Source organism: Balaenoptera physalus (assembly GCF_965194825.1).
Source record: "Balaenoptera physalus genome assembly, chromosome: 2".
NCBI lineage: Eukaryota > Metazoa > Chordata > Mammalia > Artiodactyla > Balaenopteridae > Balaenoptera > Balaenoptera physalus.
The window spans coordinates 79,619,085-79,637,379 of NC_138883.1; the positions used below are offsets into that span (position 1 = coordinate 79,619,085).

The 18,295-nt window shown below is 37.4% G+C and overlaps 1 protein-coding gene and 1 long non-coding RNA gene across 10 annotated transcripts in view; one reads left to right on the forward strand and one right to left on the reverse strand.

The window, feature by feature from the left end:
- DPH6 (diphthamine biosynthesis 6) overlaps positions 1 to 1,064 on the reverse strand; it is a 306,643-nt gene extending 305,579 nt beyond the window's left edge. For 3 of the 5 annotated variants that reach the window (XM_082452408.1, XM_082452409.1, XM_082452412.1), the window contains exon 1: positions 929 to 1,019. In XM_082452408.1, the coding sequence (XP_082308534.1) occupies positions 929 to 969 (41 nt within the window). In that variant the 5' untranslated portion in view covers positions 970 to 1,019. Of the gene's footprint in view, positions 1 to 928 lie in introns of all 5 variants that reach the window. The other 2 variants (XM_082452410.1, XM_082452411.1) reach the window with 1 other exon arrangement.
- An 84-nt stretch (positions 1,065 to 1,148) lies between these two features.
- LOC309656288 overlaps positions 1,149 to 18,295 on the forward strand; it is a 344,992-nt gene continuing 327,845 nt past the window's right edge. For all 5 annotated transcript variants that reach the window (XR_014261255.1, XR_014261256.1, XR_014261257.1 and 2 more), the window contains exons 1-2: positions 1,149 to 1,265; positions 10,340 to 10,439. This is a non-coding gene — a long non-coding RNA (uncharacterized lncRNA). The remainder of the gene's footprint in view (positions 1,266 to 10,339; positions 10,440 to 18,295) is intronic.

Consider the following 18,295-nt stretch of genomic DNA (forward strand, 5'->3'; position numbering starts at 1 on the left):
ACAGATCCAAAACTCATCAAACAAATGTTCAAGTAGTCTAAATTCCCTTTTGCATTTTGTTGTTTTTTTCCTTTTTGCATTTTGTTGTTTTTTTCCCTTTTGCTTCAGTTTATAGATTGAGTATGGAGACATTTAAGCTGACCAATCTTTGGTCGTCATAGAACTTAATTTAGACACCTAAACATGATGGGTTACTACAGATTTCAAACTCCTTTTGGAATATGGAGTATGTTACCGTAAGGTCACTTTTCTAAAAGCAATCATGAGTGTCCAAAGCAATGGTAACTGGATCTCAGATAAAACAGGATAATTCCATCTCTATCACTTGAGCACCAAAGTAAAACACATCTATGCCATAAACAGTCCAGTCACTATTGGGACGGCAGGCGAGGGAGAGGTGGTCTTTTAAGGGAGGGGGCGGGGCTGGTAACAACCTAGGGAACCAGGCAGGGCCCAACGACCGGCAGAAAGACTGAAGGGAACTATAAAAGAGGATGAAGAGAGAAAAAGGTGGGAGAGACTGAGTAAGTGGCGTCAAGCAGTGCCCCTCAAACTTCACAGCCCATTACAGTTTTTGAGAATCCGACCCCGAGTCGGGTCGGAGTAATTTAACCAGCTCTCGGGCGGTGAGAGCCAGACATCAGTAGTTTTAAAGAGAAACCAATCTGAACCCAAGTTTGGGGCCCAGAAGACCAAGGAGGCGGCGACGGACAGAAAGGAGGAGCGGCAGCCCGGGACCGGGGACCAGCCGGACCGGGCGGTAGCCCGAAAGCTCCGCCTCTTCCTGCTACCGGGAGGACCCGCCGAGCCCCCGACACGCGGCTTCTGCAGGGACACCGTCAGTTCGGCGGTGGCGGCAGCTCCCGCCGCTCAGCAGAAAGGGACTGGAGACTAGCAGGGAGGAGGAAGGCGGCAGCGGGGCGGTTACCTGATCAGAGCCGCGACCCTCATGCTGGGCGCAGTGCGCATGCGTGTGGCGGGGGCGGGGCGCCGCCGCCGCCGTGACGCGCGCAGGTCCTCGCCCGGGTGTTCGTTCCGCCGCCTGTCAGGCGACCGGTGCTGCGGCCCCTACGGCCGCCCACGGGGCACCTGGGCGCGGAGTACGCGCCACGTTGGCGCCTAGTCCCTGAGGCAGGGACGTCCCGGCTCGGAAAAGAACGCTGTTTAGGCGCGGCCTAACCACCTAAGTGAGGGCACTGAAGCTGCCTGGGGAAGGGCAAGTCCCGCGTCGTCGCGCTCGGGCTCGGAGCCCTGGATTTGTTTGGGTAGGAGAATGTTCAAAGTCCTTTATGCCGCCCATTGAAACACTTGTGGACATGCAAAGGGAAAGCAAGTTGGTCTTTACTTCCTCAGCCACCCACCCACCCCTTCCCCAGAAGGAGCTGCACCTTTTAGTTTTTTAGCTTTTGTCTCCTCAGTGCTTCCAACTTACCTCTGGGGCCACTCCCAGGGCCGCTAGGCTCCCTGTGGTTTGGGCCCTTTGTGTAATAAGCTCAGAAGCTGATTAAGGCTCATCACCAAAGAGCAGTGTCCTTGCAGAAAGAAAATCTAGTTTCTAAATTTATTCACCAAGTATTTATTGAGTGCCTTTTATTTACCTGGCGCTGTTTTAGGCTCTTGGGATACATCCGTGAATAAAACAATAACGTCCGGTGGGAGATTGCCAGGTGTGGTTTGCAAGGATAGAGCGGCAAAAACAAACCAAAAAAAACACCAATCACCTCCCTCCGGGAGTTTACATGGAGGTGGGGAAAGCAGACAGTATACTGGCAAAAGGTTACATAGCATGTTGAAACATGTTAAGTGCTATGAAAAAGAATGGAGCTTGAGAGGAATCAGGAAGGAGGTTGTCGGCCTGTTGGGAACAGACCCAACTGGTCCGCGGCCTGTTGGGAACTGGGCTGTACAGCGGGAGGAGGTGAGCGGTGGGTGGGAGAGCCAGCCAGCAGAGCAAAGCTTCATCTGCTGCTCCCCTGTTGCTCGCATTACCGCCTGAGCCATCCCCCCACCCTCAATCCGTGGAAAAATTGTCTCCCACAAAAACCAGTCCCTGGTGCCAAAAAGGTTGGGGACCGCTGCTTTAGGCAGAAGAAAAAAACCAGAGCCGAGACCCTAGATGCATTATGTGTTTGTGGAAAAGCAAGGCTGGCCAGTGTGGCTGAAGCCTCAGAGTAGTGGGAGATGAGGTTCCAGTGATGGAGTGAGGGAGATCATATAGGTGTTACGGATGCCAACCATGGTTCTTGACCTTGCCCAATCAATAGAAGGTGACAAGAAGCCAGACAAGAAATTCAGGCAAGCAGGGAGGAGCAAAAACAAGTAATAGTTTCCCTTGCTCGCTCCCCAGGGGTGGGGGTGGGGGCAGCTGGTTCCTTATATGGGATGAGGGTAGGGGGGGTGTCCAGGGGTTGGCCGGGAGTGGTGGCTTAGGTGGTTTGCCCACCCCTTTGGTGGTGTTGCGTGCAGGGGGCATGCACAGCACCCTGCTTTTGCTCCTGACACCCTGTTTTTGCTCCCAGCTTTTTTTGGTCTTTTGTATCTTGTTTTGTATAATTTGCCCCAACTGAGCATGCACGCAGTTATTTTTAGTCCCTTATAGTTTCCTTGTATTTTGTTGCTCAAGGAGCCGTTTGTCCATGTGAAAGTACTACAGCAGAGTGTACCATGTCCCAGCCTGTCTTAGTATTACCAACCCTTTCAAGTTGGGCTCCAACAAGGGTCCTCCTGCCTGGTTCATTCAGAAGCAAAGCAAAGCTTTGTTCTTTGGTCAAAGAATGGAGAGGTGTGAGCTCTCGCTCTAGAAGACAAGCTCTCCCCAACAGGCCATGGGCAGGGCAGCTTTATGAGGTTCTTGTCAATAGGGTGGGGCACAGTTGTGTTCCTGGGGGCACCTTAGACTTAAGTGCTGGGTGCAGCATTTCTGCACAGGGTATGTTTTCCCCATCTTGAATGGAGATGTTGTGCGCTAGGGCTTTTGCCCACGGCCCAGGCAATTTGGGGTGTCGGGCGCAGCAGTTTTGCGCTGGGAACTCTGATTCCACGTGTTAGGTGCAAGGCCTCTGCACACGACCCCCTGTAGGCAAGTGAAACTAGACTAAGCACAAAAGAAGAAGTTAGACCTTAACACCTAGATTCCATCTTATTTTTCCGTGGAACCCCAGTGGGCTTTGCCAGTGACATAGGTTCTTGTAGGCCGCTAAGGACTTCATCTTTTCCTTTGAAGTGAGTGACCGTTGCGGGATTTTGAATAGACATATGACTTAAAACTTTGAAAGAATGACACTGGGCTGTGTTGCGAATACACCTATTAGGAGGCTTTTACAATAATCCAGGAGAGAAATAATGGGGCCTGGAATCAGGATGGTACTGGTGACTTCGGTGAGAAGTGGGAATGTACCGGATCTATTTTGAAGGTAGAGCCAATAGAATCACATGGACTAAACATTGGATGCGAGAGGAAGAAAACCATGAAGGATGATGTCACCATTATGAATTAAATAAATAAATATATGTAAGGGACTTGTACCCAGTAAGCATTCAATTTTATTATACTATTATGTTCTCATTAACTCTGCTATTCTTAGTATGGGTGACTAGAGCAGTGACAGTCTGCATACCAATTTCAGCATCTAAAATGCAGTTTTAAAGTTTTGTGATCGTGGATATTTATGAAATGAGTCAAATATTTAAGGAGCTTGCAGTCTAGATGGGGAGATAAGACAAATGCATGAAACAAATATTCACAATACAAGAGGGCATATTTTGAAAGTAACAAGTTATGTAATGCATATGACGAGAGTCCCATGCGTTGAATCCACAGGATAAATTCTAGAAAAAAAACAGGACTTGAATGATGGGCAGAAATGAAGAGGAGGAATAGGTGGACCTTACAAACAAAGACAGATATAGGAATTCAGAGCATGTCACCCCAAAAATGCCACTTTGGCATACTGATTATTTTAAGTTAAGGGCACTTGAGAAATAGCAGGTGCAATAAGGGCATTCTGAACTGCTTTTTATTTCTGAAAGCAGGAGATAAAAGCCCAATGTAAAAGGTGCCTTCTCTGTACTTGGGAGAAAAAAAGATATTCTCTTCCAGAGATAGGAAATGGGGAATCAAGGCCAAAACTGTGCAAACAGAACTTGTTAAAAATATGGATTCTTATCTTCCTTTCGCCTCTCCGTATAGTTTAGTTACTTTTCTACAATTACCTCTCTTTGTTCAACCTACTATAAAAGCATGTAGGTTCTGCCATCTTTTGGGGGCTGGTGGGGAGGATCTTCATTCTGTTGTGAAGGCTCCCATGTCCATGTAAGAAATTTTAGTAAAACTTGTATTTTTTTTTGCCAGTTAATCTGCCATAGGCGAGTTTAATTCTTAGCCAGAGAACCTAAGAGGGTAGAAGAGAATTTTTCCTCCCCTACAGGAATGAGTATGGTGTGTTCAGCAGTAGTGGGCAAACCTGCCTGATAAGTTGTAAGAGTATATAAGAGAGAAGGGAAAATAAGTTGGATGGATAAAATGATGCCAGATTATCCAGTGTCATGGAAAGCCAAAATGAGGAATTTCAACACCAGTATTTTTAAGGAAATGCTTTAATTTACTTTGAAACAAATATACTAATCCTGAACATAGTAACATACTAATATTGAAACTTCACAAAGTATTTTTAAAAAGACTCACAAGTTAATAAGGAGAACTCATTTTTAAGTAGTCAATCCACTTGTCGATAAGTAATTTGCCCAAACTTCAAGAAAAGTTGGCTTAGCAGGACCCCTATATGCATAGCATTCTACATGGATAGTGTAAAGGTAGCTGCAGCCCAATCAATGTCAACAAGATAACAGATTTTATATCAGCATAGTCTAAAGTAATTCTTTTTATAATATGTTGAAATGACTTGCCCAAGATTTTCCTTTCAAAGGCATTGTGAGCTCACTTCCTACAATCTCAAACTGTTATAAATGACTATGTATTAGTTTATAAAGCCAACAAAATAGGTGAATGGAAAATCAGCCTCAAAAAATCTCAGTTCCATGCCAGTTTACTTAGGGGAGACTCTTCATAGCCAAATACTGTTGCTGGTAATAAAAAGTTGCAAGCTGTCACTGAATTCTGCTTCCTTGGCAGCACATCTCAATGATGTACTGATTGATAGAGATTCAGATAATCAAATCAAAAACCCTATAGGTAGATACTCCTCAGAGATCTTGAGAGGATTTATCAATACAACTCAAGCCGGTGCATCTCTCTGAAGTCATGCCATACACGGAATCATTGGAAGATTTCCTGGTGAGGATTTAGGAAAAAAGGAATTAAGTGATTATTTGGAAGATTTAAGGGCATCGTTACATGAGTGTCTGATGCATTTATATTAATAATGACAACTTATATGGGCCAGGCACTCTCCTAAGTGTTTTAGGTATAGTGACATAACTATCACAGCAAATATATGAAGTAGGATACATTGTTATTCCCATTTGCAGATGAGAAAACTGAGCACAAAGAAGTTAAATAAGCTGCCTGTTTTAGTCAGTTTGGACTGCTTTAACAAAATACCATAGTGTAGGTGGCTTAAATAACAGACTTTTTTACAGTTCTGGAGGCTGGAAAGTCTGAGATCAGAATATCAACATGGTCTGGTTCTGATGAGAGCTCTCTTCCTGGTCTGTGGATGGATGTACCTTCACGTGGTGGGGAGAGCCTTTTCTTATAAGAGCACCAATCCCATTCACGAGGGTCCAATGTCATGACTTAATTACCTCCAAAAGGCCCCACCTCCAAACACCGTCATATTGGGGATTAGAGCTTTAACATACGAATTTTGGAGTAACATAAACATTCAGTCTGTAGCACTGCCTTGAATCCTAGAGCTAATAAGTGGCAAAATCAAGATTCAAACCCAGGCAGCCTAGCTCTAAAGTCTATGCTCTTAACCACTGTACTATATCTGCAACTGAAAAGGCCAGCTTGTTATTTTGGCAAATATATCCTATTTCCAAAATATGTTTGGAAGGATATTGCCATCATTCACTTCCTGAATTTCCTTTTTCTATGCTTCCAAGCTGACCAATACTTTTTCTGAAAGACACAAATTTTTTTTTAATTGGAGTATAGTTGCTTTACAATGTTGTGTTAGTTTCTGCCGTACAGCAAAGTGAATCAGCTTTATGCATACATATATCCCCTCTTTTTTGGATTTCCTTCCCATTTCGGTTATCACAGAACATTGAGTAGAGTTCCCTGTGCTATACAGTCAGTTCTCATTAGTTATCTATTTTATACATAATGTATATATGTCAATCCCAATCTCCCAATCCATCCCACCTCCTCCCTTCCCCCCTTGGTATTCATACATTTGTTCTCTATGTCTGTGTCTCTATTTCTGCTTTGCAAATAAGTTCATCTGTACCATTTTTCTAGATTCCATATATATGCATTAATATACGATATTTGTTTTTCTCTTTCTGACTTACTTCACTCTGTATGACAGTCTCTAGGTCCATCCACATCTCTGCAAATGGCACAATTTTGTTCCTTTTTACGGCTGAGTAATATTCCATTGCATATATGTACTACATCTTCTTTATCCATTCCTCTGTTGATGGGCATTTAGGTTGCTTCCATGTCCTGGCTATTGTAAATAGTGCTGCAGTGAACATTGGGGTGCATGTATCTTTTTGTATTATGGTTTTGTCTGGGTATATGTCCAAGAGTGGGATTGCTGGATCATATGATAGTTCTGTTTTTAGTTTTTTAAGGACCCTCCATACTGTTCTCCATAGTGACTGTATCAATTTACATTTCCGCCAACAGTGTAAGAGGGTTCCCTTTTCTCCACACCCTCTCCAGCATTTATTGTTTGTAGATTTTTTTGATGATGGCCATTCTGACCAGTGTGAAGTGATACCTCATTGTAGTTTTGATTTGCCTTTCTCGAATAATTAGTGATGTTGAGCATCTTTTCATGTGTTCGTTGGCCATCTGTATGTCTTCTTTGGAGAAATGTCTATTTAGGTCTTCTGCCCGTTTTTTGATTGGGTTGTTTGTTTTTTTGATATTGAGCTGCATGAGCTGTTTGTATATTTATTTTGGAGACTAATCCCTTGTCAGTTGCTTCATTTGCAAATATTTTCTCCCATTCTGAGGGTTGTCTTTTCGTCTTGTTTATGGTTTCCTCTGCTGTGCAAAAGTTTTTAAGTTTAATTAGGTCCCATTTGTTTATTTTTGTTTTTATTTCATTACTCTAGGATGTGGGTCAGAAAAGATCTTGCTGTGATTTATGTAAAAGAGTGTTCTTCCTATGTTTTCCTCTAAGAGTTTTATAGTGTCTGGTCTTACATTTAGGTCTCTAATCCATTTTGAGTTTACTTTTGTGTATGGTGTTAGGGAGTGTTCTAATTTCATTCTTTCACATGTAGCTGTCCAGTTTTCCCAGTACCACTTATTGAAGAGACTGTCTTTTCTCCATTGTATATTCTTGCCCCCTTTGTCATAGATTAGGTGACCATAGATGCATGGGTTTTTCTCTGGGCTTTCTATCCTGTTCCATTGATCTATATTTCTGTTTTTGTGCCAGTACCATACTGTTTTGATTACTGTAGCTTTGTAGCATTGTCTGAAGTCAGGGAGCCTGGTTCCCCCATCTCCGTTTTTCTTTCTCAAGATTGCTTTGGCTATTCGGGGTCTTTTGTGTTTCCATACAAATTGTAAAATTTTTTGTTCTGATTCTGTGAAAAATGCCATTGTAATTTGATAAGGATTGCATTGAATCGGTAGATTGCTTTGGGTAGTATAGTCATTTTCACGATATTTATTCTTCCAATCCAAGAACATGGTATATCTCTCCATCTGTTTGTGTCATCTTTGATTTCTTTCATCAGTATCTTATAGTTTTCTGAGTACAGGTCTTTTGCTTCTTTAGGTAGGTTTATTCCTAGGTATTTTATTCTTTTTGTTGCAATGGTAAATGGGATTGTTTCCTTAATTTCTCTTTCTGATCTTTCATTGTTAGTGTATAGGAATGCAAGAGATTTCTGTGATTAATTTTGTATTCTGCAACTTTACCAAATTCATTGATGAGCTCTAGTAGTTTTCTGGTGGCATGTTTAGGATTTTCTATGTATAGTATCATGTCATCTGCAAACAGTGACAGTTTTACTTCTTCTTCTCCAATTTGGATTCCTTTTATTTATTTTTCTTCTCTGATCACCGTGGCTAGGGCTTCGAAAACTATGTTGAATAATAGTGGCGAGAGTGGACATCCTTGTCTCGTTCCTGTTCTTAGAGGATATGCTTTCAGTTTTTCACCATTGAGAATGATGTTGGCTGTGGGTTTCCCATATATGGCCTTTATTATGTTGAGGTAGGTTTCCTCTATGTCCACTTTCTGGAGAGATTTTATATAAATGGGTGTTGAGTTTTGTCAAAAGCTTTTTCTGCATTTATTGAGAATATCAGATGGTTTTTATTCTTCAGTTTGTTAATATGGTGTATCACATTGATTGATTTGCAGATATGGAAAAATCCTTGCATCCCTGAGATAAATCCCACTTGATTGTGGTGTATGATCCTGTTAATGTGTTGTTGGATTCTGTTTGCTAGTATTTTGTTGAGGATTTTAACGTCTATGTTCATCAGTGATATCGGTCTGTAATTTTCTTTTTCTGTGATATCTTTGTCTGGTTTTGGTATCAGGGTGATGGTGGCCTCATAGAATGAGCTCAGGAGTATTCCTTCCTCTGCAATTTTTTGGAAGAGTTTGAGAAGGATAGGTGTTAGGTTTTCTCTAAATGTTTGATAGAATTCGCCTGTGAGACCATCTGGTCCTGGACTTTTCTTTGTTGGAAAATTTTTAATCACAGTTTCGATTTCATTACTTGTGATTGATCTGTTCATATTTTCTATTTCTTCCTGATTCAGTCTTAGAAGATTGTACCTTTCTAAGAATTTGTCCATTTCTTCCAGGTTGTACATTTTATTGGCATATAGTTGCTTGTACTAGTCTTTTATGATCCTTTGTATTTATGCGGTGTCAGTTGTAACTTCTCCTTTTTCATTGCTAATTTTATTGGAGTCCTCTCCCTTTTTTTCTTGATGTGTCTGGCTAAAGATTTATCAATTTTGTTAATCTTCTCAAAGAACCAGCTTTCAGTTTCATTGATGTCTGCTATTGTTTGAAAGACACAAATTGTATTACATGAATTAATATATTGCATGAGGTCATGGGTAAGCATTATAGGCCTGAGACTCATTCTGTCTCCTTTAGATATCTTTTTTCTTTACTCCATAATGGAGAATGGCAAATTCAGAAGCTATAGGAGCCAGTCAGATAACATAGATGAGTGCAGTAGGTTGGTATAAGATAATTTGGAATGGTGAAGACTGTGGCAAACCACTACTCACTCATCACTTTGCTGTAGCTGCCCTGTGCAAATGTGAACCCAGTGTTACCAGATCTTCCAATTTTCCAAGAGATGATAGAAATCTCCATTTTAGTTAACTCCTTTTTTCAGTGTTGGAAACTAATTTTAAAAGTTTTAATCACTATGCACAGCAAATAAAACATATCTGCTTATTATTAATTTTTTAATTTAACTTTAGAGAACAATCTTTATTCCTTTACTCAACTAGTATATATTGATGGCCTATTATATGTTTATTTATCAAAATTTTAAATGTTTACATGGCTACAGAAATATTTTGCCCTTGTATATGTGCAAAAATGTATAAGAATGTCCACTGTGGCAAAATGGAAATCTCATCAGGACAGGGAATTTTAAATTATTATATATTTATATATAATATTATTTATTATATTTATTAATTGATATTTATTATTCATTTATTGAACAGTCCTTGTATATAGTAGGTACTTACTATATATTTATTCACATACATATATATGTAATTAACCTAAATTTCATCAACAGAACTAGTTAAATAAATTATGGTACCTCCACACAGTGAAATAATATGTAACAGTTAAAGAAAAATGAAAAATTATTTAGGACATATTTTCAAGTGTAAAAAGCAAGTTGCATAAGATGTTTTCATTTATATCAAAGGAAAATTAAGCATATATATGCATAAATATATTAGTAAATATATTAGTAAATATTAAAGGCTCTACAAAGTTATATACTAAACTGTTACAATGATACTTCTATGAGAAAAATGGGAGGTGGGACTTCTACTTTCACTTCATATGTCTGTATTGTTTGACTATTTTTGATGAATATATATGCATTACTTGTATATTTTAAAAGACTAACAATTTAGCTCCAATAACAAGTAAATGAAATAAAATAACGTGTGATATAATTTCTTAACTTTCAGGTTAGCGGAGATTATAAAAAAGCCAAAACTGGTGAGGATAGAGACCAATGCTGGCAGGAATACAGGGAAAGGGAAAATCTCATCCTCAGTTGCTGGAGAAGTAAGTACAACTTTTCTGGAGGGCAATTTGGGACTACATATTAAATCTTTAATGTGCATAAACTCTGACTAAGCATTCCCATCAGTAGGAATTATCTTAAGGAGATAATTGAACAATAGTACGGAGAATGTTCTTTGCAATGTTGTTTATAATATTGAAAAACAGAAAACAACTAAATATCGATAATTAGGGATTGGTTAAATAAATGTACCATGTAAATATAACCATGAGATATAATATGATTGCATTAACATACAAAGAATATACACACACGTATACATAGGCACATATATGAGAGACAGTGCAGAAGCATGGTTAAGTACTTGCAGTCTGGATTCAGACTGCCTTAATTTGAATATCAGTACTGCCACTTACTAAGCTTTGTAATTTGAGACAAAGTACTGAAACCTTTTTTTCTTTAGTTTTATTATCTGTATGGTGGGGTTAAAGTATGATCTACTACACGTAGTTGTTGTAAGAATTAAATTAAATAGTTCATTATAATAACAAAGTCTTTTTATTTTACATAAAGAGAGATCTGGAAAAAATTCATTAACATGTTGATGGTGGTAGTCTTTGGGTGGTAAAACTGAATGGATTTTTTTTCTTTCTTATATATACCTTTCTATATCATTTTAATTTTCCAAAATTAACACCTATCTTTGTAAACAGAGGAGATATTTGGAAGAATGGATGATTGGGAGAGTGGAAGGAAGGAAGGAAGAGAGGCAGAATACCTGACTGCTTCAGGCTAGGTCTCACGGGTTAGGCAATACTCTGATGAAATTACAGAAAAGTATAGGAGCTAGTTTTCAGCTCCATAGATTCAAAAAGTCTTTACCATTCATCCAGTGTAGATAAGACTGTAGGGAACTGATAGAAGCTACACAGCTTCATGGATGACTCAATAATAAACCAGAATGTACGTAAGTCAGTTGTGTTTTTGCCAATAGGAAAGCACAAATTGGAAATATAGCTCTTTCATTGAAACATTGCCTAACAAATGAAAACCACAATGAGATACTAATACATACCCACTAAAATAGCTAATGTAATAAAGACTGACAGTAATAAGTGTTGACAAAGTTATGGAGCAACTAAAACTCTAGTGCATTGTTAGTAGGAATGCAAAAATGGTACAGCCTCTTTATAAAACAGTTTGGCAGTGTCTTATAAAATTGAACACATTTTACCTTATGATCCAGCAATTCTATTCCTTGTATTTGCTTCAGAGAAATAAACACATATATCAATGTAAAAATGTGTAGTTGAATATTCATAGCAGCATTATTTATAATAGCTAAAAACATAAAGCAACCCCAATTTTCAAATGAATAAATAAATTATGGTATATTCATACCATAGAATACTTCTCAGCAACACACACAGCAACATGGATGAATTTTAAAAGCATGCTAAAGTGAAAGAAGTCAAACACAAAAGACTATATTTCATGCAACTCCATTTTTACGAAATGCTAGAAAAGGCAAAGCTACCCGTAATAGAAAGAGTATCAGCATTGCCTGGAGTCAGGAATGAGGAGAGGTCATCAAGGGCAAAAGGCCTTAAGGAGACTTTTTTAGGGTGAAGGAATTGTTCTAATACATCTTGATAGAACATGTGGTTACACAATTATATGCAATTATCAGAATTCATCAAACTGTACACTTAAAATTGGTAATATTTATTGTATGCAATTAATATCTTAATTAACAAAACAGTTATTGGAAAGGATAGAGTCAGTTTTTATTATCTGATAAATGGTATCATTCCATTAAATCTCTTTCTCAATATATATATATTATATGTATGAGTATATGTACCATAAGAATTAAAATTTGAAGGAGACCGGAATATCTACATTCATTGGTGGGGCATCCTTTTCCCTTTTCCTTTCATTCTTTTTCCCAAACAATAGGAGTTCTAGAATCTCTATATAAAAAATGTTTTAGGAGTGGCTATCCAGTTAAAAATGGAAGCAAGAGATTATAAGGGGGCTAAAGCCTCCAAAACCATCTTTAGTGGCAGTTGCATTTTCAAATACTATAGTGAGTTCAATCAGGCACTAGTCAGTTATAAATATATGAAAGGAAATTTGCACTACACATTAATATTATCAGTGACATATTTTAAGACTTTGCCTTAAAGGTAAGGTTTACTTATGCAGATAGCTAATTTCTTCATTGTTCTGTTTTACTATAGTTAGCTTCAAAGAGAGAGAGATAACAGTACCATATTCTTGAATTTATTTCCAAATTCTGGCAATCCATTATGTTTAGACCCTATATCTCTTTGCAATCTTCACATATATATTCAATAATTAAAAATGTAATAACAATTCAGTTTTTAGCCTATGTCTTTTTTATAGACTTCTGATTATATCAAGGTTGAAAGTTATTATAAAATTTTCCTGACATTACAATGTATGTTTTGGAGTCAGGAAAACCTGGGTTTGAATTCTGGTTCTGAGGCATTCATTTGTAATTTCAGCAATATGTTTTTCCTTCATCTGTGAAATAGAGATATTCACATTTACCTTATGAGGTTAGAATTTTATACATATACATACACACACACAGTGGTCACAGTATCTGTCACATGTAAACCCTGAAGCAAACACTAAAAGATTATGAAGCAAAGATTTATAGCTAAAAAGCCAAAAAGGAGTCAAGATGGAATCATATAAAAATACTGTATTAGTCCAAGAGAAGGCAAAAAAAAAGAGGAAAGGGGGGAAAAATGAGACAGAAAACAAATATCATAATGGTAGATTTAAATCCAGTAATATCAATAATCACATTAAATATCAATGTTTAAATACCTAAAATGCAGGTTGAAAGATTAGACAAGGAAGCAAGACCCAAATATATCATGTTTGCAAGAAACTCACTTTAAATATGAAGACACATACAGGGTAAAAGTAAAAGGATGAGAAATATAAATATGTACTATGCAAACGCTATTCAAAAAAAAGCTGGGGTGACTATATACATATCAGATTTCAGAGCAAGGAATAAAATTAGTCTCTCTCCTTCTTCAGACCCTCAGTCCTCCAGATCATTCCTGTGAGGCAACACATTACCCACTGTTCTGTATCTTTCCAGAATGAGTTTATGAATATATAAGCATATATCACTTTTATTTTTCACCAAAGGGAGTATACTATATTCACTGTTGTGTACTTTGTTTTTCTGAATATATCTAGGGCATTATCTTGTACTGTTATATATAGTTCTATCTCATTCTTTTTATCAACTGCATAGTAAAGAATAAAGTTTATTTTTTAACATCTTTATTGGGGTATAATTGCTTTACAATGTTGTGTTAGTTTCTGCTGAATCACAAAGTGAATCAGTTATACGTATACATATATCCCTATATCCCCTCCCTCTTGCGTCTCCCTCCCACCAAGAATAAAGTATTCTTTTTTTTAAGGTCTCCATCAAAAAAAACTAGGGTATCCAAATTCTAGCTAATGTGGCTAGGTGAAGCCCCTCTAAAATAAGATTGGAATGTAACTAATTTAAAGAATGCTGGACACCTGCATCTCCAGCACATTCAAAGCTAAGGTCAATATCTTAACATGTCACACTCCTACACCATTACACCAACTCACACTTCTACCAATCTATTGTTTTTTGAAGACATAAGCTTCCACCAATTTAGTCTCCAAGGTAATTCTTAACTTCTCCTTCTCCCTTATCCTTCCCCAAACTGTAATCAAGTCTTATAGATTACACTCTCAAGATGTCCCAGTAAGTTGGAGATGGATGATGAAATTCTTTTTGAAGTTCATTGCTACTGATTCAGTGTACTGCAAATAAGATTAATATGTGCATCCAATTTCAGTCTCCATTGCCAGACGTTTTGTCTGTAAACTTGCATCATAGAAGAAACTTAGAGTTATTTAGTGACAAATTGATATTTCTAATATTCCATATTCAAAAAGTTTCTTTCCAGATTCCTTCTTTATAATTTCATACATTGTTCTTATTTATGAAAATGTTTCTGGTCTGGTAGAATATATAGTGTTGTATAACTATAATGGGGATTTGTGGATCATCTTTCTTTTGACAAGTGCCAAGTATTTTAACAAGTTCTGTTTCATTTGTCCTAATAATATCCCCTTGAAATAGGAAGAAAATATTGTCTTTTCACTTTATTAACGAAAGAACAGAAACATAGATATGTCAAGTAATTAGTGTTTGCCTACAAAGTGTGCTAGTGACAGAGCTGGGACTAGAACCCAGGTTTCCTCATGTTCAAGCCAGATTACAAGTTTCAGAATCATAAAACTGTCACCTCTGCAGTTTTGCAAAAGTAATAGCATATACTCTCACACATTCTGAATTTCTAGAGCTTAATAATAATCCATTAAAAAAAATCTTCCTTCTAATCTCATTGGAAAAGAACATTTCTCAAGAAATGTAGAGAATATGTATTCAACCACTGATTCTCTTCATCAGAACTTTGCTGTAAAATGCGCTTAAAATGTGATGACATCAGGCTCAATGTTACACCTATTTTCATTCTTGTAAATTATTGTCCAAATATATAAATGCCCTAGACTCTAAATCAATCATTTGAAACTGGTCGACTACACTCTGAAAATATTGGGAGCATCATAAACATCATGCCCATCTCTCACTTCTTTTTCATCATGGAACATATATAGTCTGTACTCATTCATAGCAATATCTCATGGCTCTGGTAAAAGCTTATGAATAAACTTCTCTGTCCAGCTGTGTATTTCTGAGTAATTAGATGAATTAAATAATCCAGCAAACTGAATTCTAAATGGTGACTCAGTGGCAAAGGAATAGTTGAATAAACGTGTTTGTTTAAATGGAAAACCTATATTTCTCTGAAGTAGAGCAATTTGCAAGAAAAACTGAAAAAAACAGTCTATAAAAATAGAATTTAAACTTGGAAAATTTTCATTGCAATTATAGTAATATGTTAGAATTTGATTGAACAACATTTTAATTATGGTCATTTTCTCTTTGAGCTTTCATTTCATAGATTTCTGTACATTGGCTTTGCTCTTTTTGTAGAACTCAATAGATTGAATTTTTATTGTGTTTAGCAATGTGTATTTTGGATTATGTGTGTGCATAATTCTAATATTGTTTTTCATTTCTCATCTCTGTATCTGAGCATGTGCACATGCTTGGAGAATAAGTGATATCTGAGAACTATTCAGCTGTGAGGAAGGAAAGCATATAGTTGACATGATTTAATTTATCTACAGTAAAAAACATGACAGAAATGAAATAGGTAGGATTTTTAAACAAGCAAAATATACTATGTAAGCATTAATGTAACGAAAATAGTGGGAGATTTTGATGATAAATAATAGGCAATGAACACTTTAAATTATTCATCACACAATTGGTATTATAATTCTAGAAATTAAACAAAAAAATTCTCTATCTCCTTACCAATATTAATTTTAATTTTCCACATTTAATTTTTGTTTGTACCTATATACAAACATAATTTTAACATAATTGTTATTTTGAGTGGATGTAATTTTGTGTTCTGACTTGGGAAAATGAATACTTTTTATAGATAAGAAATTCTTTGAAAAAGTGCAGTGGATATTAATTTTATTTGATGTTTTAAAATATTGAAAATAAAAATAATGAGGAAGAATCGTTCTCTAAAATCTCCTCCAATTTTTTAAAAATAAAAGGTAGACATATAAATCAATAAGGAACAAATAACCACCTGATTTGTTTATAGGATTTTCTTTGTTTTTCTTCATCACTGACTCCTTTTTCTCTCTCAGGCAAAAGGAAATTTATACACCTTTAATTCTGCTTTCTTTCGAAATGCACAATAATTGTCCAATCAGTTGAAATATTCTAATGCTATTAGTGCAGAACACTATTGTGTGGATGGCTGGGAACATTTTGCCCATATCAGTCCTAGTTAAAAACTCAACATTAACTTTGTATCTTATGGAAAAGACTTTTGCTTCCTAAAACTTATCAAGACTTTTCAATCATCAATGGATGATTTCCCATCCATTGGCAAGATCCCATCTGGTAAATGTAGTAGCTTTTATTACTGTTCACCAAATATTCTGTCTTTCTTCCCTTTGAAGTCCCTTGCTGAGAGACCATTAATCTCTGCCCAAAGATCATGTGGTTTGTTTTGACCAATTAAATGAGCAGAGGTGACAGAAGTTGCTTCTGGCAAGAACTTTTAAGAACCAGTACATGGTTCACTGGTTCTCTTTTTCTTTTGCCAAGGGACTGGTAATCAGACTGCTCATTGCTCTACTAGCTTAAGTCCTAAAACAAAGCCCCTGGCTGTCTTGGGATGTATACTTAGAATGATTAAGAAGTAAACTTCTGTTGTTGCAAACTACTGAGATTTTAGAGGTCACTGAAATTCGAAGTCCACCAAGTTATCTCAGGGAGGAGATAATTCTGCCAATTTGCATGAGCAGCAAACTCTAAAGAGGCAAAGGAAGAAAATGGTGTCATTGGATCTTTTTAGATACTGGAGTGATGGAAGAGGGGTCAGTCACTCAGTAGGATCCGTAGTGATAGAGGAATCTGGTCATTACCATAATAGTGCACCAAGAAAGAGAAATCACTGACCTCTTTCTGCATCTGTTTTGCCATCTCCTACCAGTGCCTCCCACTGGCTGAATTTCACAGGAAGAGGATAAGGAAGCATGTGGATACAGTTCACAGAGATCAGCCCTTTGGGGTTGGCAGAGAAGGCAGAGTAGGATGAAGGGTTGGTCTTAGAAGGGCAAATAGAAGAACCTATACACCTCCTTATTGCTATATTCCCAATTCCTGTTTGTTTGCCTGGTGCATAGGGAATACTCAAAGATATTTAATGGATGAAAGAATGAAGAACATAGACATTAAAAGCAAAGTAATTAATCTGGATGCTAAGATCAGGCTGCATTTCTTGGCTTTTTTAGGAAATTAGTTTACTTCAATAAGTTGTCTTGTCACTGAATATTGTCATGAGAGGGTTTTAGCTATTGATATTAAATACTTTTAAACCACATTTTGAACTCCTATGAAGAATACTAAAAAGTAAAGTAACTGAGGAAGGAATTGTGAAAGAGATCGTATTGGTATGCAAAATTGAGGTGACTCAATTTGAACAAGTTTATTGAGTAGATAATTAAGTGAAGAAGGTGAGTCAGAAAATGTAATTCATGGCATGCAGTTACACACAATTACTCAAATTATCACTGGTATTGATATTTGGTGGAGTGTCAGCTGGGGCAAGGCATTAGGAGATCATGTGGTTGTGGCATTTGATCACTGTGGCAACAATGATGATTAAGAGACTGTGGGATGGGCAGATTATCTCTGTGTTGTAAAGCTTATAAAAAAGAAACAAATAAGCTCAGTGCTTGAACTATTAAACCAAAGGCATGAAGATAATATCAGAAAGCTTCTATGGAAGCTTTAAGCAAAATTTCCTAACCTAGAATCCACGTTAATAATTCATGTTTCTTATCTAAGATAGGGGCAATTGTTGGGAAGAAGTGAAAACTATTATTTGAAATAGGGACATTTGGGCAGGCAGAGATGAGGCTGAGAACTTAGAAACTCAAATTCCTTTGAAGCTGCCTTGACAATGGAAGATGCTTTCTCCCACTGTCTAATGAAACCAGTCTTTCCTTCCAGAAGAACTTTTCAATAACTTCGCTTGGGGCAGTTGCCTCTCAAGGGGGTACCTGTTCTCCTCGAGACACTCCTGCCCCATTCACCATGCCTTATTGCCTCCAGGACCATAATGAGAATTAAATCCCAACATAACCATGAGACCCAGCATAATCCTGAGAGAAAATTGCAAGGTCTGCTCTGGGAGATCAT